Source organism: Microcaecilia unicolor, chromosome 2 (genome assembly GCF_901765095.1).
Source record: "Microcaecilia unicolor chromosome 2, aMicUni1.1, whole genome shotgun sequence".
NCBI lineage: Eukaryota > Metazoa > Chordata > Amphibia > Gymnophiona > Siphonopidae > Microcaecilia > Microcaecilia unicolor.
The window spans coordinates 95660739-95685936 of NC_044032.1; the positions used below are offsets into that span (position 1 = coordinate 95660739).

A 25198-nucleotide genomic window follows, 5' to 3' on the forward strand; every position below is an offset into this window, starting at 1 on the left:
AAGCTGACGAGTTGGAGAAACTTATTTTTATTTTTGTTAAATTTGTACCCCGTGCTATCCCACTCATGGCAGGCTCAATGCGGCATACATATTGTATGCAGGTACTTATTTGTACCTGGGGCAATGGAGGGTTAAGTGATTTGCCCAGAGTCACAAGGAGCTGCCTGTGCCTGAAGTGGGAATCGAACTCAGTTCCCCAGGACCAAAGTCCACCACCCTAACCACTAGGCTAATAATGAATTCTCTGTAAACCTGGAGGATGTAATGGGACAGTTCTACAAACTGAAGAGTAGCAAATCTCCTGGACCGGATGGTATTCATCCCAGAGTACTGATAGAACTGAAAAATGAGCTTGCGGAGCTTATTGTTAGAAATATGTAATTTATCCTTAAAATCGAGCGTGATACCGGAAGATTGGAGGATGACCAATGTAACTCCGATTTTTTAAAAAAAAAAGGTTCCAGAGGAGATCCGGGAAATTATAGACCGGTGAGTCTGACATCGGTGCCAGGCAAAATGGTAGAAACTATTAAGAACAAAATTACAGAGCATATTCAAAAGCATGGATTAATGAGACAAAGTCAACATGGATTTAGTGAAGGGAAATCTTGCCTCACCAATCTACTACACTTCTTTGAAGGGGTGAACAAACGTGGATAAAGAGGAGCCGGTTGATATTGTGTATCTGGATTTTCAGAAGGCGTTTGACAAAGTACCTCATGAAAGACTCCAGAGGAAATTGGAGAGTCATGGGGTAGGATGTAGTGTTCTATTGTGGATTAAAAACTGGTTAAAAGATAGAAAACAGAGAGTAGGGTTAAATGGTCAGTATTCTCAATGGAGAAGGGTAGTTAGTGGGGTTCCCCAAAGGTCTGTGCTCGAACCGCTGCTTTTTAATATATTTATAAATGACCTAGAGATGGGAGTAACTAATGAGGTAATTAAATTTGCTGATGACACAAAGTTATTCAAAGTCGTTAAATCGCGGGAGGATTGTGATAAATTACAAGAGGACCTTGGGAGACTGGGCATCTAAATGGCAGATGACGTTTAATGTGAGCAAGTGCAAAATGATGCATGTGGGAAAGAGGAACCCGAATTATAGCTACGTCATGCAAGGTTCCACGTTAGGAGTCACGGACCAAGAAAGGGATCTAGGTGTCGTCGTCGATGATACGTTGAAACCTTCTGCCCAGTGTGCTTCTGCTCAGTGTGCTGCTGCGGCTAAGAGAGCAAATAGAATGTTAGGTGGTATTAGGAAAGGAATGGAAAACAAAAATGAGGACATTATAATGCCTTTGTATCGCTCCATGGTGCGACCGCACCTTGAATATTGTGTTCAATTCTGGTCGCCGCATCTCAAAAAAGATATAGTGGAATTAGAAAACTTGCAGAGAAGGGCGACAAAAATGATAAAGGGGATGGAACGACTTCCCTATGAGGAAAGGCTAAAGCACCTAGGGCTCTTCAGCTTGCAGAAAAGGCGGCTGAGGGGAGATACGATAGAGGTCTATAAAATAATGAGTGGAGTTGAACGAGTAGATGTGAAGCGTCTGTTCATGCTTTCCAAAAATACTAGGACTAGGGGGCATGCGATGAAGCTACAATGTAGTAAATTTAAAACGAATCGGAGATAATTGTTTCTTCACTCAAAGTGTAATTAAACGAATTCATTGCCAGAGAATGTGGTAAAGGCGGTTAGCTTAGCGGAGTTTTAAAAAGGTTTGGACTGCTTACATAGTAACATATATAGTAACATAGTAGATGACGGCAGAAAAAGACCTGCACGGTCCATCCAGTCTGCCCAACAAGATAACTCATATGTGCTACTTTTTGTGTATACCTTACCTTGATTTGTATCTGTCTTTTTCAAGGCACAGACCGTGTAAGTCTGCCCAGCACTATCCCCGCCTCCCACCACCGGCTCTGGTACAGACCGTATAAGTCTGCCCAGCACTATCCCCGCCTCCCAACCACCAACCCCGCCTCCCACCACCGGCTCTGGTACAGACCGTATAAGTCTGCCCAGCACTATCCCTGCCTCCCAACCACCAGTCCCGCCTCTTCCTAAAGGAAAAGTCCATAGACTGTTATTAAATGGACTGGGGAAAATCTACTATTTCTGGGATAAGCAGTATAAAATGTTTTGTACATTTTTGGGGTCTTGCCAGGTATTTGTGACCTGGATTGGCCACTGTTGGAAACAGGATGCTGGGCTCGATGGGCCTTTGGTCTTTCCCAGTATGGCAATACTTAAGTACTTATGGGCTGGCAGGGGAAAGGCTCTTTATGTGCCAAAACTCTGTTGTTGCCCCCTCTCCACCTACCCCCTCTAAATTCTGCTGCCCTAGTTTGACACCTAGTAGATCAGCTGTGCTTCCTGCATGTAGTGGTCTCACTGTGTTCTCAATTCTGTTTGTCCTCTTTTCTGAATAGACATGAAAACTCTCTTGTCTTCAGTATTGCTGTCTGACCAGAAAGTTCGTATTTATTTCTGTTCTGTGAAAAATGTCAGACCTAGTTGGGGCTCCAGCCTTGCACTCAACGTGGAAGAAAGATTCAGAACTGACTCCCATTTAAGATGACTGATACCTGTGCTCACAGCATAATCAGTCTGACTGCAAGCACTGCAGAAGGATGTCTGAGTCCAAAAGTACAGCCTCCAAAATCATTGAGGTGGAGAAGGGTTTCTTGCTGATCTAGGAGCATAGAGAATCTGTGCAGAATTAACTGACTACACACTAGTTGATCTTCTTTTGCAGATTTTGCCATCTCCTCCCTGTGTATGGCTTAGATTCCAGCTGTAAGAATAGCACCAGGGTATCTCCAAGATGGTGCATTCCTCCAAGGTTTCCACAGCTAAAGCTTGTTGTCTGAGGCCATATTATCCTGATCGAGTGGGTGTTTCCCCTTCTACTGACAGATGTAGGTAGAGAAAAACTGATTTCTTCCAGTGAACTCACTGGAATAAATATATAAATGTAGAATAAGTGGCTTATTTAGTTGAGACCTGTTACTTCACAGGACAGGAACATCTGGTGCAGAAGTCTCTATGGTTCAATAGACAGTCTTAAGCAGACCTCTGGCTGGCCGGCCAAATAGTCTGGGGCTGCCATGTCATTACCTCATCTAGGTCACAGTTAGTACACTGGAACTGCAGCAGCAGCATTTGCTGGGCTTCTAGACTTCATTCCCTGGCCACCTCAATCTCAGGCCCGTCTCCTGGTTCCGGCTCCACTCCTCCTCCCAGCTTACTTCCTCTCAGGTGGAACTAGGGCTTTTAAGGTAGCTCAGGCTGTCTATGGGTCTCTTAAGGGTGTGATGCAGAGTTCTATAAACTCACCCCCCCCCCCCCCCCCCCAAAAAAAAAAAAAAAAAAAAGCTCAGCTGTACCCGGTTGAGCACCTGCCATATCATGGTCCACCTCTCAGTGCAGAAAGTCCACATTTAGCATACTCTCGGCCTGCCCGATATTTCACCTGATAGCTGAAGGGCTGTAGAGTAGGTAACCAGCGCATTATCTAGGCATTCAAATCGTTATGTTGAGCCATCCACTGAAGGGGTTTATGGCCGGTGACCACCAGGAAGTTTCGGCCCAATGGATAGTATTGGCATGTCTCCAGGGCCCACTTGACAGCTAAAGCTTCCTTCTCAATTACTGCATAATTTTGCTCTCTAGTGAACAGCTTCCAGCTAAGGACGAGAATGGTTCCGAGTCCAGCCCCTGATGCATCAGTCTGCATGATGAAGGGTCGTCTAAAGTTCAGGCTGACAGCACTGGCTCTGAACAAATAGCCCTTTTCAGAGTATGGAAGGTGACATCCAACTCTTCACTCCAGTGTATGTTCTCTGGAGCCACCTTCTACAGTAGGCAGGTTGGCAGTACCACTTTCTCAGCAAACCTGGGAATAAACCAGCAGTAATGTCTGAGGACGGCTCATACTTGCTTCCTTATCTCTAGTACTGGTACCTGGGTAATCGCCTCTATTTTCCAGGTCTGGGGTCTCACTTGTCCTTCCAAGAAGCACTTTTGGGATTTGCTGTTAACCCAGCAGTTCGTAGACTAACCAGTACTGCTTCTACCTCCAATCTTTACTATAGATTAAAATGTCAACTAAGTAGGCAGCTGCGTAGTTGCCATGGGTTTTAAGTAGGTGATCCACAAGGTGCTGGAAGGTAGCTGGAGCTCCATGAAGGCCAAATGGTAGCACCATGAACTGGAACAAACCTTGGGGTGTTGAAAAGGCTGTGTTGTCCTTGATAGCTGGGTTAAGAAGTATCTGCCAATATCCCTTGGTCAGGTCCAAGGTCAAGATGAATCGGGCCACTTCTAGCTGCTCAGTGAGTTCATCCACCCTTGACATTGGATAAACCTCTAGTTTAAAGACAATATTCATCTTCAATACGAAACTGGGTGCTCTCGTCCAGCTTTGGTACCAACACAATGGGTTTTCCTAGCACTCTAGAAAACCAGCTGCTCCAGATCAGCCTTCTGCGAGACAGAGAGCTGGTCACCAAATGGAACTTGTAAGGGTCCACATTTTCTTGGGACCTCTGGTCCAAAATAGTCTCTTTAGACTAAGGCTGCAGGCATGGGGACCCACTTCTTCAGCAAATTAATGTAGAATACTTTCGCCTTATCCCTCTTATCAGGTTGGGCCACCTTATAATTAACAGGTCCCGTCTTTTCCACAATTTAATAAGGACCTTGCCACTTGTATAATAGTTTACTTTCGGAAGAGAGGGTAAAAGAACTAGGACTCTATTCCCCAGCTGGAAAGTTAGTTGTACTGCCTTCTGGTTGTAGGTTTGGGCTTGACCCACTTGAGCCTTTTCCAGGCAAAGCTTTGCAGCCTCACCAGCTTGCTTTAGCTTCACCTGCATAGTGAGCACATATTCAGCTAAGTTCCTTCCTGTGCTGGGTTCCTCTTCCCAATCTTCTTGATCAACATGCAGGATTCCTCTGGGTCTTCTCCCATATAGCAATTAACATGGAGAGAATCCTGTTGAACTCTGGGGTATCTCCCGAATGGCAAACAGTACATATTGGAGTAGAGAATCCCAGTTTCTCCCATTTTCAAGCATTCCATCAGATCTTCTGTCTGTGGATGATACACCAATGTCCGCAAAGTCTTTACTTTGAGCAAGGCACCCACTTGCTTCGTAATTCTGGATATAAAGGTGGCTCCTTGGTCAGTCAATATTTCTGCTGGGATCCCCATCTGGGAGAAGGCTTCCCACAGCACATTGGCCACTTTGATGACCTTCATGTTACGCAAGGCAATGGCTTCTGGATAGCGAATGGCATATTCCAAGATGACCAGAATATACTTGTTGCCACGAGTAGTGCATTCCAGTGGCCCCACGAATTTCCTTGCTATTCTCTCAGATGGGGTGTCTACAATGGGCATGGGCACAAGAGGAGCATGTGGGACCCTCACAGGACTACTTAGCTGGCAAGTTGGGCAGGACTGACGAGTTCAACTTGCTTGAATACACCTGGCCAGATAAACGGGGCCAAAATCCGCTCCCGGGTCTTCTCCTTCCACAGATTTGAGCACCTAACAGGTAACTGAGTTAAGTTGCATTACCTGCCTGTGGTAGGGCTGTGGTACTGACAGCTGCTCTACCTCTTCCTCCTCCAGGGTTCCCTTTGCTGTTCTATGCAACAAGTCATTCTTTATTACAAAATATGGGAGTTCTACCTTGGAGGGGTCATAAGAGCATAAGAGTAGCCATACTGGGTCAGACCAATGGTCCATCTTGCCCAGTATCCTGTTTTCCAAACAGTGGCCAAGCCAGGTCACAAGTACCTGGCAGAAACCCAAATCGTGGCAATACTCCATACTACAAATCCCAGGACAAGCAGTTGCTTCCCATGTCTGTTTCAGTATCAGACTATGGACTTTTCTTCCATATGGGTCTCTCATCCCTCATTGCATGGACAGTTTTAAGGCCTGTCATATAAAGCATGTCTTCATTAGATAATGGTTTGACCTATGTCCTTGTAATGCCCCCACCCTCTTGCTGAAGTTAGTTTCACCCATACCCACTTCTGTTGATTGTTTATCTGGATACTGCAGGTGTCCTTAGTTATAGGAGTCTCTGACCTTTGGTTGCTGACCAGCAACTTACCACAAATTAGCATAGGCCAAATGTCAAACCACAAACTTATAGCTATCTTGCAATTTCATAGCTTCTCCCAACTCAGAAAATGCAATATAGCTATACAAAAATTAAAAGCTAGAAATATGGAAGGTTTGCACCTTTCCATGGCCTCTGTGATATACAGGAAGTTATTGCAACATCCAAAATTGTAAAGAAAAAATGTACACAAAATTTATTCTCAGGTGATTCATCTTTTTGTTCATACTAGAACTGTGTAGTCTTTTTCCTCCAATGGATTTGAGCAGTGGCTTTGAAATCTGTTCCCCATCAATGTCATGACAAATTTGCTGAGCAGTTTGCAGCAGTGACTCTGGATCAGTACAGTAGTTAGAAATAAAGGTTTTCAAGTTCTCAATGGCCATCAAAGCGGATGAGGGAACTCCAAGAATTGGAAGTCCTTCAATTTGGTGCTCAAAATATGAGTCCATATTTTGACTCGTCATGCTTCTCATCACTAAGTATCTCATACAGAGCATCATAGATTTCTCCAATTTGGTGCCTGAGGGGTTGCAGAGCATCAGTGTGACTTTCCCAATGAGTTTCTAAAAGATGTTTCAATGGCAGAGAGGGAACGTGCTTCCTGAGAACTGCCCAACGCTTCGTTGATGATGAGAAAAACTTATATAACTCTTAAACTGTTCCAAAGAGCCGATGGTCTCATGGTTCACTTTGGCAGCATCATTTACAACTAAAGTTCAGACTCCACACAGAATGTAGAAAGCACGAGGGTAGTCAACCTCTGCAGCCCATTTCTTTTCCCTCTCATATTGGCTCCATTGTCGTGGCCTTGGCCCCTCATATCTCTAATATTAAGATTCCAGGAGCATGTTTGATAAGTGTCACACAAACCCTCTCCAGTTGAGTCATACACTTCTAGGAAGCCTAGGAAATGTTCATTGATGTCTACGTTTCCTCCTTTGCAGGAAATAAAGCGAATAATAACTGACATCTCAGTGTGACTGACATCTGGTGTACAGTCCAGTATTATAGAATAGTACTTTGCTTTCTTGATTTCAGATAAGATCTTTTCAGTGATGGCCTTGCCCAAAATTGCAATAATTTCACTTTGTATGTCTTTGCTCAAATAATGGATTTTGGATTCCTATCTTATAGCCCTCCTTTATATGTGCCGCCGTGATAGAATCAAGCTTTCCAAACAGTTCAACTAGTAAGAAAGCTGTTGTGTTTTCTTTCGAAAAGCTTAGTAGTTGAGCCTCTTAGAGCCAGACGTGATCCAAGAAATTTGATTTCAATGAGCCTTGCAGTCACATCCGACCAATGCTTTTTTCTAGTTCATACAGCCTTTGATGTGAATCAAGTGTAGTTTTGTTTTTGAAATCCTTTCTGAAATCAATCCACATTTTTGAATGTTTCATATGAGCCAGACTTATTTCATGTGTAAGCAATGCCTTAGATACACTGCTCCAGTTGTTGTAGCCAGTTGATATAAAACTACTGGATGATTCGCTTGGATCTGTTAGTGAAACAGTTTGCAGCAGAAACAGAACATTTGGTCTGTAAAAACTGAGTACAGTAACCATTTTCCATTTGGTTGTAGTATATATCGCTGAACTTGAGTCCACTAGAGTTTGCGGGATATAAAATTCCTTTCTTTTGAATAGGTCCTGATTCTGAGAGAATTCTTACTGTCAGTGAGTTTTGGCCATTTCGCTGGATCATATAGCTCAAGTGCCAATTAATCTGATGAAGCTAATGATGACTGTGGCCTAAGCTGTTCTTCCTCAAAGGTATCTAAAGTGCATAGCGTCTCAGGAACGCTCATTGCTGTTCCTTTTGAGAAATCATCAGTGAGAGTAAATGAACTGGAAGCTGCTGATTGTTGGTTTTGCAGTGAGCTTCTTCGATGGGCTTGCTCCAGAGGTATGTGTATCTGGTTGGTCCTCCTCCTCCACCTTCTGAGTGTTCACCAGTCACTTTTAATCTTTCGATAAAACTATATAGTTTCTCCTGCTTGCCTCTGGATAGATTCTTCGTTTGCTTGTTTTCTTTTCCTGTTTTGCCAACCCGATAGTTACTTTTTTGGTTGCCATCACAACCACGAGTTCATGTGCACCCTCTGAGAAAAGCGCTCTACTTTTAAACTAAGAAAAAAAATTGTTGGTGTGTAGGCTTGCTTCTGGGATAAGTTATTGAAACAATAAAAAGGAGTGTTATAATTGAGAAAAGTAGTAGAAACTATGTAAAGCTACTAAAAAAAAAAATCCTGAACATCAACAGGAAAAACTCTAGGTGAATCTAGCTTGGTCACATCATATAGCAATTATATCGGCTATAAGATCTCCTATAGCCCAAAGCTTCCAGATCTGCAGCACTTTATACATACTAATCATCTGCCTCCAATGCTATGTCTTTTTTTATTATTTTATTATAAACAATCTCTAAAGCAATTTTAAAAGGCAAAATCAGCTACGCCAGTACTTAACTGACACAAAGCTGGCACAGCGCTGAAGGTGGTAAGCAAAGCTTCTGACGCTCACTAGAAACAAAGCGTGGCATTTTGGTTCCACAGAACCTGCTTCTGGGATGATTTCAAACCAGGTCGCTGGATACTGAAAAACAATGACAAAATAATGAAAGAACTTTTTCAAAAAAGTTGTTGAAAGTTTTAATGCAAACTTAATACCACCACTAATGCTCAAAATCAACTTGTTGAATGCAATTCAAGTTAATTCGAGTACTTGCATGCTACAGCCACAGCACTTGTTTTCTTGTAGGATAAGTGGACCCCAGCCTGGCTTTATCCTGTAGCTTTCATGATTGCACAAAATCGGAGTCCTGACTCCTGAGATGTCCCCCAAAACTGAGAACCATTAAAGGCTGCTGCATGGGAAAACAACTGAAGCAGGCTATGTCTCTCTGTACCCCCCCCCCCCCCCCCTCCACACACACACACATCCTCTGGTAAAAAGGTAGTGGCTTCTGTTTCCTCCAAAAGGAGTATGACCCACAGAATTAGAGAAAGCTACGCAGAAAGTGAAGGAACACTATGGACAGAGAAGCAAAATTAGACAAAGCATCTTAAGGGAAGGGATAAATGTGGGAACTCTTGTTTGAAGTCATCCAAATTTTTTAAAGCTTTTGCCGCTCTTTCATTTGAACAGAATAGCATAGAAAAAGACCCACAGAACTGAAATATTTAAACGAACCCTCAATTGTCCAAGGAAAGTCTGGACTACTATCACTGGCTTCTACTGTAATACGGAAAAACAGTGTAAAAATGCCAGAGGGAGAAAAAAACACACTGTTTCAAAAACCGTATTCAGTAAAAGTTCTGAAATTTCAATTTCATCAGACTATATAAGGAAAAATTTAATATATATATATATATATATATATATATATATATATATATATATATATATAGCCAAAAAACAGAGCTAAAAACGAAAAAACTTAAAAACATGCAATTAGAAAAAAATCAAAACTTAGCTTAAATAGCAATAGAAGATGCACATCCAGAGCATGAAATCACACATTCTCAACAAGAGTTTAAATAGGCTTTCCTTGTTTCGAATCCTGCTTCAGGAGGAAAATGTTGCCACTTCTAACTTTTTCCAAAATGGCATCCCAAATTTGGAGCAATGCTAACATTCTCAGCAATCCAAAGTGCAAAATTTAAAGAAGCCATTCAATAAAAAGCTTCCCATTCCATCATGTCATTCATACCACCTGGAGCTACAGTTTGCAGTTTATATATCCATCTTTGTTCACACTGATGCAAAATTTGAGACAAATCTCTCCTCTTCATAAATAATTGATCCAGCACAATACATTTCAAATCGTCAAATTGATGATCTTGTTCCATACAATGATGAGCCATCAGAGCTTCCATTTTCTTATGCACAATATAATATTTATGCTCTGCCAGTCTAGTTTTCAACATTCATTTTGTTTGACCAACATAAGCAAGGCCACAAGGGTAAGTAATTTTATACACAGCCCCCTTGGAAGCTCAAGTTGTAGCATGACACAAATGAAAAATACATTGGTCTGACACTTCTATTATTTTGCAGACAGCACAATGACCTCATTTCTTATGACCGACCTCATTTCTTTTGGCCGCTGGGTCCATACATCTGATTTATATAACAGATCTGTAACTTTTATTTCTGAAATAGGACACCATACAATCCATGTCTTGAAACGTATCTTGTACAGAAATGATAGACCAATATTTTTTAATAACTCTAGCTAATTTCAGAGAAAAATTAGTATATTTCAAAATACATGTCATTATTGACATGTATTTTGAAACGGTGTTTTTTTTCTCCCTTTGGAGTTTTTATACTGTTTTTTTCCATATTGCAGTAGAAGCCAGTGATGATAGTCCAGTAAGGGTTGTTTTAAAAGTCTACAAATTTCCCTAGACTGTTGAGGCTTTGTTTATTTAAATATTTTAGTTCTGTGGGTCTTTTTCTATGGCGCTATTCTGTTCAAATGTAAGAGCAGCAAAAGATTTAAAAATTTGAAACTCTTATTTGAATACATTTAACTATTTCATGGAAAAGAAAATAAGATGATACCTTTTTTATTGGACATAACGTAATACATTTCTTGATTAGCTTTCGAAGGTTGCCCTTCGTCAGATCGGAAATAAGCAAATGTGGTAGCTGATAGTATATATAAGTGAAACAGCCAAGCATTACAATGACAGTCTAGCGGGGTGGGGGTGGGTAGGAGGTATGCATGGGGACATCAAAGCATTTCATTGATAGTCCAACAGGATGGGTGTGTGTAGGTGAGAGGAGGGTGATATACAGAGAAGTACAACTTTATGGTTTATAATGGGCTAGAAAACCCAGATCCTTGTTAAGTCCTGTCTGTTGGGTGTCAAAATATTCAATTATTCTGATTTCAAAGGTCTTACGTTCCTGTATTGTTTTAAAGTTACCTTTCAGGATTCTTACTGTGAAATCACTGGTGCAGTGTCCTGGTCTTGTAAAGTGCTGGCCCACAGGGGTGGGAACCTGACTGGCACCAGCTTTCTTCATGTTATGTCTATGTAAATTAAATCTTGTCTTAAGCATCTGGCCTGTTTCTCCAATATAGCATCCTTCGTTACATTTTTTACACTGAATGATATATACCACATTGGAAGATGAGCATGTGAAAGATTCCTTTATGTTGAATATTTTTCCTTTGTGAATGACTGTGGGGTCCTGTGTGATGTTTTGGCATAGCTTGCAGCTGGATATATTACAGGGAAATGTGCCCTTCTCTTCCTTTTCAGTCTGTGTTGGGAGTTTACTTCTGATTAGCTTGTGTTTTAAGTTGGGTGGCTGTCGGAAGGCCAGCACTGGTGGGGATGGGAATATCTCTTTCAGTAATTCATCCTCCTAGAGTAGAGGCTTTAGGTCTCTTATGATTTTCCTCAGTTTCTCCAGCTCTGGGTTGTATGTCACTACAAGGGGGATTCTGTCTGTGGCTTTTTTTTCTTTGTACTGTAACAGATTTTCCCTGGGTGTTTTGAGGGAGGAGGCAATATTCTTGGAGATTATTTTGGGGTTGTAGCCTTTCTGTTTGAAGGATGCAGTCAGGATTTCAAGGTGTCTGTCTCTATCCCCTGGGTCAGAGCAGATACGGTGGTATCTTGTGGCTTGGCTGTAAATAATGGATCTTTTTGTATGTGAAGGATGGAAGCTGGAGTTGTGATGGTAGCTGCATCTGTCTGTGGGTTTCTTGTATATAGATGTTTGTATACAGCAATCACTGATTGAGACCGTGGTGTCCAAAATTGACTTTTACTGGAGAGTAGTACATTTTGAATCTGATTGAAGGATGGTATGTATTGAAGGAATAGTAAAATTGTTTCAGAGTTTCTTCCCCCTCCGTCCAAATCATAAAAATGTCATCGATGCACCGGTAGTATCAAATAGGGATAATGAACCTCTCAAACCATCAATTATCACAGCATGAGGTCTCTGTACTCTCCAAAGGACTTTCATTTTGCCCATCCAGCAAACTGGACAAAAATCCAACTATATTCAGACCTAGAAGAATTCTTTAGAAAAATGCGTCTAAAAGCACATTTCCATAATAAAGGGACCCCTAACAGACCGGAATACAGTCTTAAACAAAAGAACACTTATTTCACCCCACAGGAGGGACAAAACTACAAGCTGGACAATTACATAGAAAGTTTCAAATATAGGGTCAAATCACAACTTTCCAACAAACAAAAGAGAATTCTGTACAATCTTACCCCACCAGAAAGAGCGGGCATAAGAACGCATTATTATCAAACCCGCAGACAAAGGAGGCGCAGTGGTAATTATGGACACACAAAAATACATTGAAGAGGGGCACAGACAGCTCTCAGATAATAAATACTACAGGAAACTAACTGAGGACCCCACACAGGATTATACAAAGCAGCTAAAAGACCTTATCAGAACATTTCCTAAACAAGCACAGCCACATCTGAAGAAACTCATACCAAACCAGCCTTCTGTGGGCACATTCTACATGCTACCCAAAATCCACAAACCTGGAAACCCTGGCAGACCAATCATATCAGGTATTGGCACACTCACGGAGGAAATATCTGGACTCTCAGAGGGAATTCTGAAACCTCTCGTGCACAAAACTAACAGCTTCATACAAGACACCACAGACTTTCTGAATAAATTGAAAAATATCAAGCAATTACCACCAAACACCCTTTTGGTCACATGGATGTAGAATCACTATACAGCAACATTCCACATGCGGATGGCATAGCTGCATGTGGGAGACTCCTAAAAACATCCACACTGGACCATCAATACTCGCCAGAAACTATTACAAAATTAATCAAATTTATTTTAACTCGCAACTACTTCCGCTTTAACAATGACATCTATCTACAAATAATGGGCACTGCGATGGGCACCAGGACAGCACCCAAATATGCCAACCTTTTTATGGCTGAGCTGGAAGAGACATTTCTGAATACATACCAGACCAAACTTCTAAAATACTACTGGTACATCAATGACTTTTTTTTTTTTTAAATATCATTTTTATTTCAAGGCAATTTAACAAATTCAAACAGCTCAAAAGAAAGCTACAACACAATGTTAGGCTTGCCTGAAAATTTTTTAAACATTTTTCTGAACTCAACCCCTTCCCCCCTCCAACCTCTAACCCTATCCCCCCACCCCCCGAACAACTTCAAGAGTTCAATATCTTGCTTCTTGCCATTGGAGTGAGTGTCCCAGAATGGAGACCAGGTGCAGCAAAATTGGTCACCTCTCTTGGAGGCCAAGTCTCTTATACCTTTCTTTTCTATGGCACATGCTTGAATCATTGCGGACCTCCAATGTGCTATACTCGGGTGATCTGCTACCAGCCACAATTGCAATATGACACGCTTTGCCATTAATACTGCTCTTTTCAAGAATGCTGTAAATCCTACTGGGGCTGGCCGCTGCATCTCAAAGAGGTCAAACAGTTGTTTGGGAGTTGGTCTCCATGTATGATTCCAAATTTGAGAGCCATGTCTGCTCAATTCAGTCCAAAAGACATTAATTGGCGCACATGTCCAATACATGTGCCCCAAATGGGCCGTGATACCATTGCATTTTGGGCAAGTGTCCAAGTCTCTAAGCGTAGCTTTATGTGCTCTGTGCGGGGATACATATAAATGAAGCAGAAATTTATATTGTAACTCCCACCAGGCAGCATTGTCTGTCAGAGTAGAAATAGATTTAAGGCATTTGTCAGGTTGTTCAGGTTGGAGATTAATCCGCAATTCCTCATTCCAGGCTTGCGCCACCTGGTGATAATCAATTTGCTGCAAAGAGTCCCTCAAACCAGGATGAAAGTAGCTCAAGGGCACTTGTGATTGTGCCTGAAGTCCCAATATATCATCAAATTTTTCGCAGGAAACATTGGTTAATGATTCTGCCGGCAGAGAGTTTACATAGTGCCGCAATTGCGTATATGCTAACCAGTCATTCACACTCAAACCATACTCTTTCTTCAATTCCTCATATGCTTTAAGTGTCCCTTGCTCGGTTACCACATGAAATAGATACCTAATTCCCGCTGTAGCCCACCTCTGGAAGGGGACCAAAGAACCACCCGCCGAGAAAGCCAAGTTACCCCCCAGGGGCAGTAAAACTGAAATCCTTGTATCTATCCGGTAGAGCTTACCCATTCATCTCCATGTAGCCCTCAATGGTGAAAAGAATAGGTCGGTAGGACCCAACCCCGGCAATTCTCCGGAGGGCACATGGAGCCAGTAAGAGAAATGCATTTTTCCCAAAATTGCCACTTCTGCCCCTGTACAAGAGAAAAAATTTGTAGAGCGGAACCAGTCAGATAGGTGTCTCATGCTACTAGCCAAAGAAAACAATTTGAGATCTAGTAGTCCCAACCCCCCCCTTTGAGCGCGGTAGCAGTACTTTGGAAAAAGGCAAACGGGCCCTCTTTTCCTGCCATAAAAAATGAGTCAATTTTTTCCGGAGCCAGTGTCCATCACGGGGCCTCAAATGAAATGGCAACATTTGGAACACGTAAGTCCACTTAGGGAAAAGGACCATATTGTAAAGCGCTATTTGTCCCAGTAAAGTGATCGGAAGTGCATGCCACCCCTGCAGAGACTCCACCGCTCGCTGTTTTATCGGCCCCATATTTAGTTCATAGAGCTCCACTAAATCTGTGGGTATATGTACCCCCAAATATTTAATACTGGAGTTCGCCCACTGAAAGGGAAAATTCCCTTCCCACTGAGTTTGAATGTCCGCTTGAATAGGGAGGGCCACGGACTTGTGATAATTTAGGGAAAATCCCGTCAATTCATCTAAATTCGCCATTAAGTGTTGCACCGACGAGGCAGGATTAGTCAAGGTCAGAAGGATATCATCGGCAAATGCCAACACCTTGACCTCCAGTGATGGCATGCTTATCCCCACAACATCCGGGTCCCTCATGATCGTTCGGAGAAGTGGCTCTAAGTATAATAGAAACAGTAGTGGGGACAGAGGACAACCCTGCCTAGTACTCCTCTGTAATTGAAATGGAGCAGACTGCATCTGATTCGCAACTACTCAAGCCAGAGGGGTTATTGTATAGTGTTGAAACCGCCTCCATGAACCAGCCCCCCACGCCGACATGATTTAACACTTGAAGCAGGTAGGCTCACTGTACCCTGTCAAATGCTTTTTCAACATCTAGGCTTACCAACATCAACCGCTCCCCTATGGCATGACTGCGTGCAATAGACAACAGCACCTTTCGTACATTTACTGTTGCCTTACGGCCTCTAACAAAACCAACCTGATAATTTCCAATTAGGCTTGCGCAGCATTTGCCATCCCTATCTGCCAAAACTTGGGCCAAAATTTTTATATCCACATTTAACAAAGATATGGACCTGTAGGCTTCAACTTGGACTGGGGATTTACCCGATTTTGGAATCAATGTAATAAGCGCTTCGTTTTCTCCAGATGAAAAGTAACCGCGCTCCACCGCAGCATCAAAGCACGAGGTTAGGGGCCCTGCCAGCTCCAGACCCAAGATTTTATAATATTCACTCGAGAAGCCGTCAGGGCAGGGAGCCGATTTCAATGGGAGGGACTTTATCACCTGTTGGATTTCCTGTGCCCTAATGGGGAGAGCCAGGGAATCACGAACTCGCGGCTCCAAGCATGGCATACCTGCATCCTCCAGGTAATCTTTTATCAGTGGGCCCTGATGATACCCTGGTTGAGAATATACCCCTTTAAAATATTACTGAAACGCAGTTACAATCTCTGCTGGCTGCGAGAGCCGGGACCCATCTTGCAATTGGATATGGGGGATAAATTGATTTGATTTCCTGACTCTAGCTACTTGTGCTAACAGCTTACCAGACTTGTTTCCATATCTTTGAACATTAAGACGTCTAGCAAAGAATAAGCTCTGATATTTTTCATGAATCATTGTATTCAATGCTACCAAAGCAGCTGCCATGTTTTCTTGGTTTTCCTTAGTTGGGTTAGCTATATGGAGTCTCTTTGCAGCCCTGTATGCCGATTCTAAACGTATGATGCCCGTCGCCAATCACTTTGCACGTGCGCTCATAAAGGCAATGACCTCTCCCCGGAGAACTGCTTTCGAGGCCTCCCAAAATATTGTTGGCGCCACGTCAGACTGTGCATTCGTCTCTACATAAAAACACCAACGAGTTCTCATATGATCTACAAATGTTTGATCTTGATAAAGATAGGAAGGGAAGCGCCAATATCTGCTACAGGGCCCACTGACATCCAAGTCCAACTCTATCCCAATTATAGCGTGATCCGAAATTTCAGTAGGACCTATAAAGGTGTTCCTTACTCTAAAAAAAAACCCAAGACTGGGTCAACAAAATATAATCAATCCGGGACCAAGAGTAATGCACTTTAGATTGGTGAGTATAATCCCGGGTATCAGGGTGCAGCAAGCGCTAAGGATCGACCACATGCAGGGATTTACATAGGGCCGGTAGACCCCTCCCACGACTCAGCGCTGCTATAGCCCTGGGGGAAGAGCTATCCATTACCTGATTGAAATCCCCCGCCCACACCCATGGGGCATCCGCATATTGTAATCCGAGCGCTGCTAAGGATTGAAAAAACTGCGGGCAATAAGTGTTTGGACCATAAACAGCGCAGAGGTAAAACTTTGTTCCCTGGTAGATAAATTGCACAAGCACCACTCTCCCCTCTGTATCCCTTTATATCAATTTGGAGTGGCAAGGGACGCCTTTTTTTTACCAGAACAACCACTCCACTTCTGCGATTCCCGGAGGATGAATAGTGACAGTCCCCCACCCACTGCTGACAAAGTTTGGCGTGCTCTACATCAGACAATTTTGTCTCCTGGAGACAGGCAATATCCGCTCCATGCGCCCTCAATTGTGATAGAATGTTGTATCTCTTCACCGGGGAAGTAATCCCTACCACATTCCAAGAAAGGATATTCAACTTATCTCTACCCTGAATCTCTATAAAGTAAGAATTGGACAGTCCCAAGTCCTCCTATCTCAAGTAACCCCAGGAGCCCAGCCTCCCCTGAGGTTGTCTGCCTCCAAGTTTTAAGCCCCTGATTAGCTTTTCCCAAGCCTCCCATTCTCCCAATAAGAACAACTGCAAACATCTCCACTCTCACTCCCCGTTCATTCACTCCATCTTTCCCCCTCCTAACCCCCTGTACCCCTCCCCCCCCAACCCCCCTCCCCATAACCAATCATGTGCACCATCCTCTGGTGTCACCAGGGTCACTTGCCTGCTAGGGACCCCACTTCCCAAAACCAAGGTCATACAACTGTTACTCAACATAATATTCCCTTTCCACCAGACTTTTTACCTACATATGTGTCCCATGAAATGTCCAAAGTCCACTCCTCTGCTTGGTGAAGTCTTCCTGAACTGGCTATCTTGCGCTCCTCATGGGGTAGAGACCTGGCCATCAATATCTCTGCTTATAAAAGCTGTAGCCAACTGCTCTGAAACAAAGCTATGCCATTTCCCATTCCTGTAGATCTTAAGGACAGCAGGGTAAGACAGTGTGAAGCGAATCTTCTTCGCCACTAGTGTTGTGCATAATGGATGAAATCGCCTTCTCTTTTCTTGTAGTCCAGCCGCGTAATCTGGGAAAATCAAAATCTCGTGCCCTTCAAATGTCAGGTTGCCCCGTTTAGACTTAAATCCCTGCATGAGTTTCCTCTTTGTGGATATAATTATGAACTTTGAGAATAACAACTCGAGGTTTCTTGCCTTCTTGATACCATCCAAGTCTATGTGCTCTTTCAATACTGAGGCTTCCCCTGCTGTCCGATAATGCAAATTCATGCTGGAGCCATTTTTCCAGTGCAGCATCGATGACATTTTAATGATTTGGACGGAGGGGGAAGAAACTCTGAAACAATTTTACTATTCCTTCAATACATACCATCCTACAATCAGATTCAAAATTGACTACTCCTCAGAAAAAGTCAAATTTTTGGACACCACGGTCTCAATCAGTGATGGCTGTATACAAACATCTATATATAAGAAACCCACAGACAGATGCAGCTACCTCCACAACTCCAGCTTCCATCCTTCACATACAAAAAGATCCATTATTTACAGCCAAGCCACAAGATACCACCGTATCTGCTCTGACCCAGGGGATAGAGACAGACACCTTGAAATCCTGACTGCATCCTTCAAACAGGCTACAACCCCAAAATAATCTCCAAGAATATTGCCTCCTCCCTCAAAACACCCAGGGAAAATCTGCTACAGTACAAAGAAAAAAAAAGCCACAGACAGAATCCCCCTTGTAGTGACATACAACCCAGAGCTGGATAAACTGAGGAAAATCATAAGAGACCTACAGCCTCTACTCTAGGAGGATGAATTACTGAGAGATATTCCCATCCCCACCAGTGCTGGCCTTCCAACAGCCACCCAACTTAAAACACAAGCTAATCAGAAGCAGTGGCGTACCAAGGTGGGGGTGGTCCGCCCCGGGTGCCAGTGGGTGGGGGGTGCTTCGCTCCCGCCGCCTCCCGTGGCCGTTCCCGCAGCGCCTCGCACCCTGCTTGTAAAAAAAAAAAATCAAATCTCCTTCCTTCTCCTCCTCGTCTTGACGTTGACTCGGGCCTTCCAATCAATTTGATTGGAAAGCCCGAGTCGACGTCAAGACGAGGAGAAGGAAGGAGATTTGATTGGGGTGGGGATCTCAGAGGGGAGAAGGGGACTGGGGTGGGGGTGTTCAGAGGGGTGGGGATCTCAGAGGGGAGAAGGGGACTGGGGTGGGGGTGTTCAGAGGAGAGAAGGGGACTGGGATGGGGGTCTCAGACAGGGGAGGGGAGAAGGGGACTGTGGTGGGGGTCTCAGACAGGAGAAGGGGAGGGGAGAAGGGGACTGGGGTGGGGGTGTTCAGAGGGGAGAAGGGGGCTGGAACTGGGGGCTGAAAAAAGGGGCAGAGAGAGAGAGAGGGGACAGATCCTAGATGGAAGGGGGAGCGAGAGGGAGGGCAGACCCTGGATGGATGGGAGAGGGAGGGCAAATGGTGGATTGAAGGGGCAGAGAGAAAGGGCAGGCAGTGGATGGAAGGGATGGCAGAGAGAGAGAGAGAGTGAAGACAGATGCTGGATGGAAGGAAGACGGTGAAAAGAAGATGAGGAAAGCAGAAACCAGAGACAACAAACTGTAAATAAAATATATTTTTTTATTTTTTTTTGCTTTAGGATAAAGTATTGTAGATGTGTTAAATGTTTATAATAGAACATGTAAATAAGGTAATCTTTTTATTGGACTAATTTTAATACATTTTGACTAACTTTTGGAGAACAAAACCCCCTTCCTCAGGTCAGGATAGGATACTGTAACAGCACTATACTGTACTGACCCGAGGACGGAGGTTTTGGCCTCTGAAAGCTAAATGTATTAGTCCAATAAAATGTTATTATTTTACTTTCTATATTTGTTTTATTTTTATTTGTTAATTTGTAAAGTGGTGATTGGTACTTGTTAGTTTTTTTCAAATTTACATCTGCTGCCTTTATATTTGCACAGTACTAGGGGACAGTTTCTGTTTCTGTGGTGTTGCATTGTATGCAGAGTCTGGCATTGGGGGTTCAGTTTAATTTTTGTCTAAATAGAAAGTTTATGATTACTTATTCTATAGTGGATTAGGGTGTGTCTGTGTTTGTGAAAAAGACATGGCTTTCAGTTGGCATTGACTGTGTAGGATCTACGATCTGTACTATTCTGTCTGGTTTCATTTTACAATAGGTGAATTGATGTTCTAGTGCTCACTGAAGTGTTTAAGATGCTTTCCTTTTCCTTGTGTGACTCGTAGAAATGACTGCTTTATGGTATGGTAGAATTGCTCTATAGGTCCTGAGTGTTTTGTATTCTCGGCATGCCTAGTACTGGATTTGGGGGGGGGGGGGGGGTTAAAAAATGACCGGCCCCGGGTGTCAACTACCCTAGGTACGGCACTGATCAGAAGTAAACTCCCAACACAGACTGAAAAGGAAGAGAAGGGCACATTTCCCTGTAATATATCCAGCTGCAAGCTATGCCAAAACATTTCACAGGACTCCACAGTCATTCACAAAGGAAAAATATTCAACATAAAGGAATCTTTCACATGCTCATCTTCCAATGTGGTATATATCATTCAGTGTAAAAAATGTAACGAAGGATGCTATATTGGAGAAACAGGCCAGATGCTTAAGACAAGATTTAATTTACATAGACATAACATGAAGAAAGCTGGTGCCAGTCAGGTTCCCACCCCTGTGGGCCAGCACTTTACAAGACCAGGACACTACACCAGTGATTTCACAGTAAGAATCCTGAAAGGTAACTTTAAAACAATACAGGAACGTAAGACCTTTGAAGTCAGAATGATTGAATATTTTGACACCCAACAGACAGGACTTAAGGATCTGGGTTTTCTAGCCCATTATAAACCATAAAGTTGTACTTCTCTGTATATCACCCTCCTCTCACCTACACACACCCATCCTGTTGGACTATCAATGAAATGCTTTGATGTCCCCATGCATACCTCCTACCCACCCCCACCCTGCTAGACTGTCATTGTAATGCTTGGATGTTTCACTTATATATACTATCAGCTACCATAGTTGCTTATTTCCAATCTGACGAAGAAGGGCAACCTTTGAAAGCTAATCAAGAAATGTATTAAGTTATGTCCAATAAAAAAGGTATTTTCTTTTCCATGTTTTATTTTGTTTGATTTCTGTTGATAACCTTTAAGAGTGAACTTAACACGGCTACCACACCTCTCTACTTAACTATTTCAAAAACCATCACCTGGCCATTTCAAATGCTATCTGTTAAATGTCAGATTTGCTAATGGATTAGGATGTTGCATGTGTTTGTTCTTACTTTTCCGCACTCAGATTCCTAATGTCCTAAAAGTAGTATAGGTAATTGGCGTGTCCTAATTAGTAATTTGTCATTTTCAAGGTTTGCTGCACATTTCTTGAAAGAAGACTACCTGTTTGTTGTTGTTGGGCAAGTGGGTGGAGCCTGTAGTGATGTCCACCAAACCGTACTCCAGGTTGATCGGTATGACAAGAAAAACAAGCTGGTTGAAATCCTGCAGTGCATAGGTAATTTGGGCTGACAGTTTTCAAAACTCAGGGACATGCCTCTTTATGGGTCCTTTTACCAAGCGACTAAGCACTAATGCGTGCTTAACTTGTGGGGAAAATTAACTATCGCGTGGCACATTCAGGCGTCCTCTGATAGTGTTGGCATCTGCACATGCTTCCCAAGTGCTAAAAAATATTATTATTTTTTTAGATGGAAGCGTGTTTTGTGGGAGGGAGGGGGGAGTAGAGAGTAGGCATGCCCAGCGCTAATTGGTTAGCACAACTAACCTATTAACACATGGTTAATGTGTGAGCCCTTTTCAGTTACTAAATAGATGGTGAGGGCTTGCACGCTAATTGGGAAGTTAGCATGTGGCCACTAATTGAGGAAATGAAAACTTGGCCATTTTACAGCTGTGCTAAAGGTAGCCTCAGCGCACGGGGAAACCCACACGCTAGTCATAACATTGGCTACCTTTTAGTGCAGCTTAGTAAAAGGGCTCCTTCGTTTGTGGGATACCTGCTTTAGATGATTTTCTACTTATATTAATAACCGCATGACTCGTTTCTAAGAAGCATATACAAATGATTAGTGATTTTTGTATAGTTTTGCTTTCAGTGGTGAACAGTTTACCTTAATACAATTCAGATTGTTATGATACCCAAATGTCTGTTTAGTCTCAATTTATAATATTTAATGGAGGTCATGTGATGCTGCCGAGCTGAGCAGTCAGTTCCCTACGCTCCTCCCTTCCTAATTGGCAAAATTTACTCTCTATACTTCACAAACCCCTCCTAAATTGTTCTCTTTCTGCCACGGGGGTTCTAAAGTGAAGTAGGAGCTTCAACATAAGAATAGCCATACTGGGTGAGACCCAGTGGTCCATCTAGCCCAGTAATCCTGTTTCCAGCAATGGCCAATCCCGGCCGGTCACAAGTACCTGTAAGAAACCTAGTAGCAAGATTCCATGCTACTAATCCCAGGGCAAGCAGTGGCTTCCCCATGTTCATCTCAATAGCAGACTATAGACGTTTACTCCAGCAACTTGGCCAACCCATTTTTAAACCAAGATATGCTAACTGCTGTTACCACATCCTCTGGCAATGAGCTCCAGAGCTTAGCTATTTGCTGAGTGAAAAAATAATTCCTTCTATTTGTTTTAAAAGTATTTCAATGTAACTTCATTGAGTGTCCCCTAATCTTGGTACTTTTTGAAAGAGTAAAAAATCAATTCACTTTTACTCGTTCTACATCTCTCAGGATTTTGTAGACCTCAATCATATCTTGAATGAATGATTGATTGTTTTTCTATCATTTAGTGGAATTCCTTTCTGTATTTTTGTAAACCGCCTTGGTCCTGTACTAAAGCAAAGACAGCATATTAAGTTTTTAATAAACATAAACACTTGAAAACCACAATTGGGCCTAGGCAAAGTGCACACAGTCAGTAGCAAAATGGGTTCGCCTCAGTCCCTACAACTACCACCACTGTAATGTGGCAGGAAGAAGTGATACTGGAACTTTTTTTTTTTTTTTTAAAGTGCTTATCTCCAATTTTGGATGATAAACTAGCTAAGCTGCAATTGTTAGTAGACAAAATTAAAGACAGAATGTGGCGCCAAGCACCGTGTCTGCAGAGCACTGAAGAATATTGCACTTCAAGAGGTATCTGATGGAGGCATTTCTCCAGAGGACTTCGGAAGATCACTGCAAGACACTCACTGACTGGGTTGAAGACCAAGAAAATCATGGTGGTAGGAAGAATATATGATTTATAGGTCTCCCCAAGTCAGTCAAGGATAGTGAGCTGTGGGACTTTGTGGAAAGGTTTCTGCCTTACAAATTGGGCCTAGGTGCTGCACGGACCCCACTGAAGGAGGAGCAAATACACCATGTGGGCATATGTAGGAAGGAAGGAAGCAAGCCCTGACCAATTCTTGCTCGGATTTTAAACTGCGCAGACAGGCAAAATTATGGAACTTTACAAAAGAAAAAGATTTAGCTTGTTCCGTGATCTTACTTTTTCAGGATTACTCCGCTCACATGTTCGAGCAGAGGCAAGATCTGGCACCATATTGCATGCAGCTTCATCAGAACGTCATCAGGTTTGCATTAACAGTACCGTGCCAAGGTACAGATGATGCATGAGAATCGAACCCTGACCTTCACAACACCCAAAGAATTGCATCTCTTTCTAGTTCAGTTGGGCTGAGACCTTAGAAATTCATTATTGTTGCAACAAGGCTCCATATTTTATCACAGAGACAGCTTGCCAGACATAGACCTGTGTTGTCTTGATCACAGTAATGGGAGCAGTGTTTGACCTCATGTTGCACATTGTTGATGTATGAGTTTGATGGTTTCTGCACACCTATTGATGTGAACATTGAGGAGGGGCAGACATCCCTGGATATCACTAGAGATGCCCAGGAGACTGCAAGGGGCAGAGGCGGAGGTGCATGTGGAGGCCTCAAACATGTCAACGTGTCTCTCAGTGATGGTACTTGCCAGTTTTCGCACAGTTACTTGTGGAAGGAGAGGTATATGGTGACAGACACCTAGGTTAGTTGCACCGAACTTTTACTGTGAATAAGGTTGTGTGTTAGTCTCTTCCCCACTTGCTTTGCAGTGAACCCTTTGTGGGGGTTTACTGTGGATTCATGGCTGTGTGCACAATACACTATCTAGACACTAAAGTGTATTTGTGCTCTATCTAATGCAACACTTCCTGCTGTTAAATAGAGTTACTGATTTGTCAATAGTATTGAGGGAATGTGGGAGCAAATTATCCATTGGGATGGTTTATTATGAGCCAATTCAAAATGCCTAAGCTTCCTGTAGTCTCCATTAAAAATTGAGTTTGGTGGTTTAGTTGATTATAAATGTTGACTTTTGGGAGTGGGGAGAAGAATTGTTATGTAGATGGGAAGACCGGGATTCACTGTGGTACTGATGAGGGAGGGATTTGGGATAGAAGAGTAGGGTAGGAGGGGATGTGGAGTTGTATGAATGTGGGTATGTGAGGTGTTGGAAGTATAATGGTGCCAGGCATTGGATTATACTGTTAAATTCCATGTAATCAGTGCTGTAGGATTTATCAGGCAGCTTGTCCTTGACTGCACATGGGGGATCTAGCTGGGGGATCCGTTGTGGATTTTTAGTGTAGATTATTTGTGTCCTGTTATGTGTTACTGATGAATCATGGTTAGGCTAAAATTAAGAACATAAGTATTGCCATACTGGGACAGACCGAAGGTCCATCAAGCGCAGTGTCTTATTTCCAACAGTGGCCAATCCAGGTCAAAAGTACCTGGCAAGATCCCAAAAAAGTAAAACAGATTTTATGCTGCTTATCCTACAAATGAGCAGTAGATTTTCCCAAGTCCATGTTAATAAGGGCTTACGGACTTTGAGGAAATTATCCAAACCTTTTTTTAAACCCTACTAAGCTAACTGCTTTTAACACATTCTCTGGCAATAAATTCCCTAGAGCTTAATTACACATTGAGTGAAGAAATATTTTCTCGGTTTTTTTTAAATTTACTACTTAGTAGCTTCATTGTGTGCCCCTAGTCCTAGTCTTTTTGGAAAGCGTAAACAAGCAATATATGTCTACCTATACCATTCCACTCAATATTTTATAGATCTCTGTTATATCTCCCTTTAGCTGTCTCTTCTCCAAACTGAAGAGCCCTAGCTGCTTTAGCCTTTTCTTATAGGGAAACCATCCCATTTCCTTTATTGTTTTCATCGCCCTTCTTTGTATCTTTTCTAATTTCACTATATCTTTTTTGAGATGTGGTGACCAGTTGCACACAATATTTGAGGTGCGGTTGTACTGTGGAGTAGTATAAAGGCATTATGATCTTACTTTTGTTTTCTATTCCATTCCTAATAATTCCTAATATTCTGTTTGTTTTCTTAGCTGCCACAGCAGG

General features: G+C 42.6%; 1 protein-coding gene across 4 annotated transcripts in view; it reads left to right on the top strand.

The window, feature by feature from the left end:
• Positions 1–25198, top strand: part of DDX4 (DEAD-box helicase 4) — a 369112-nt gene that overhangs the window by 280425 nt on the left and 63489 nt on the right. For all 4 annotated transcript variants that reach the window (XM_030193136.1, XM_030193139.1, XM_030193137.1 and 1 more), the window contains one exon: positions 21132–21277. In XM_030193136.1, the coding sequence (XP_030048996.1) occupies positions 21132–21277 (146 nt within the window). The remainder of the gene's footprint in view (positions 1–21131; positions 21278–25198) is intronic.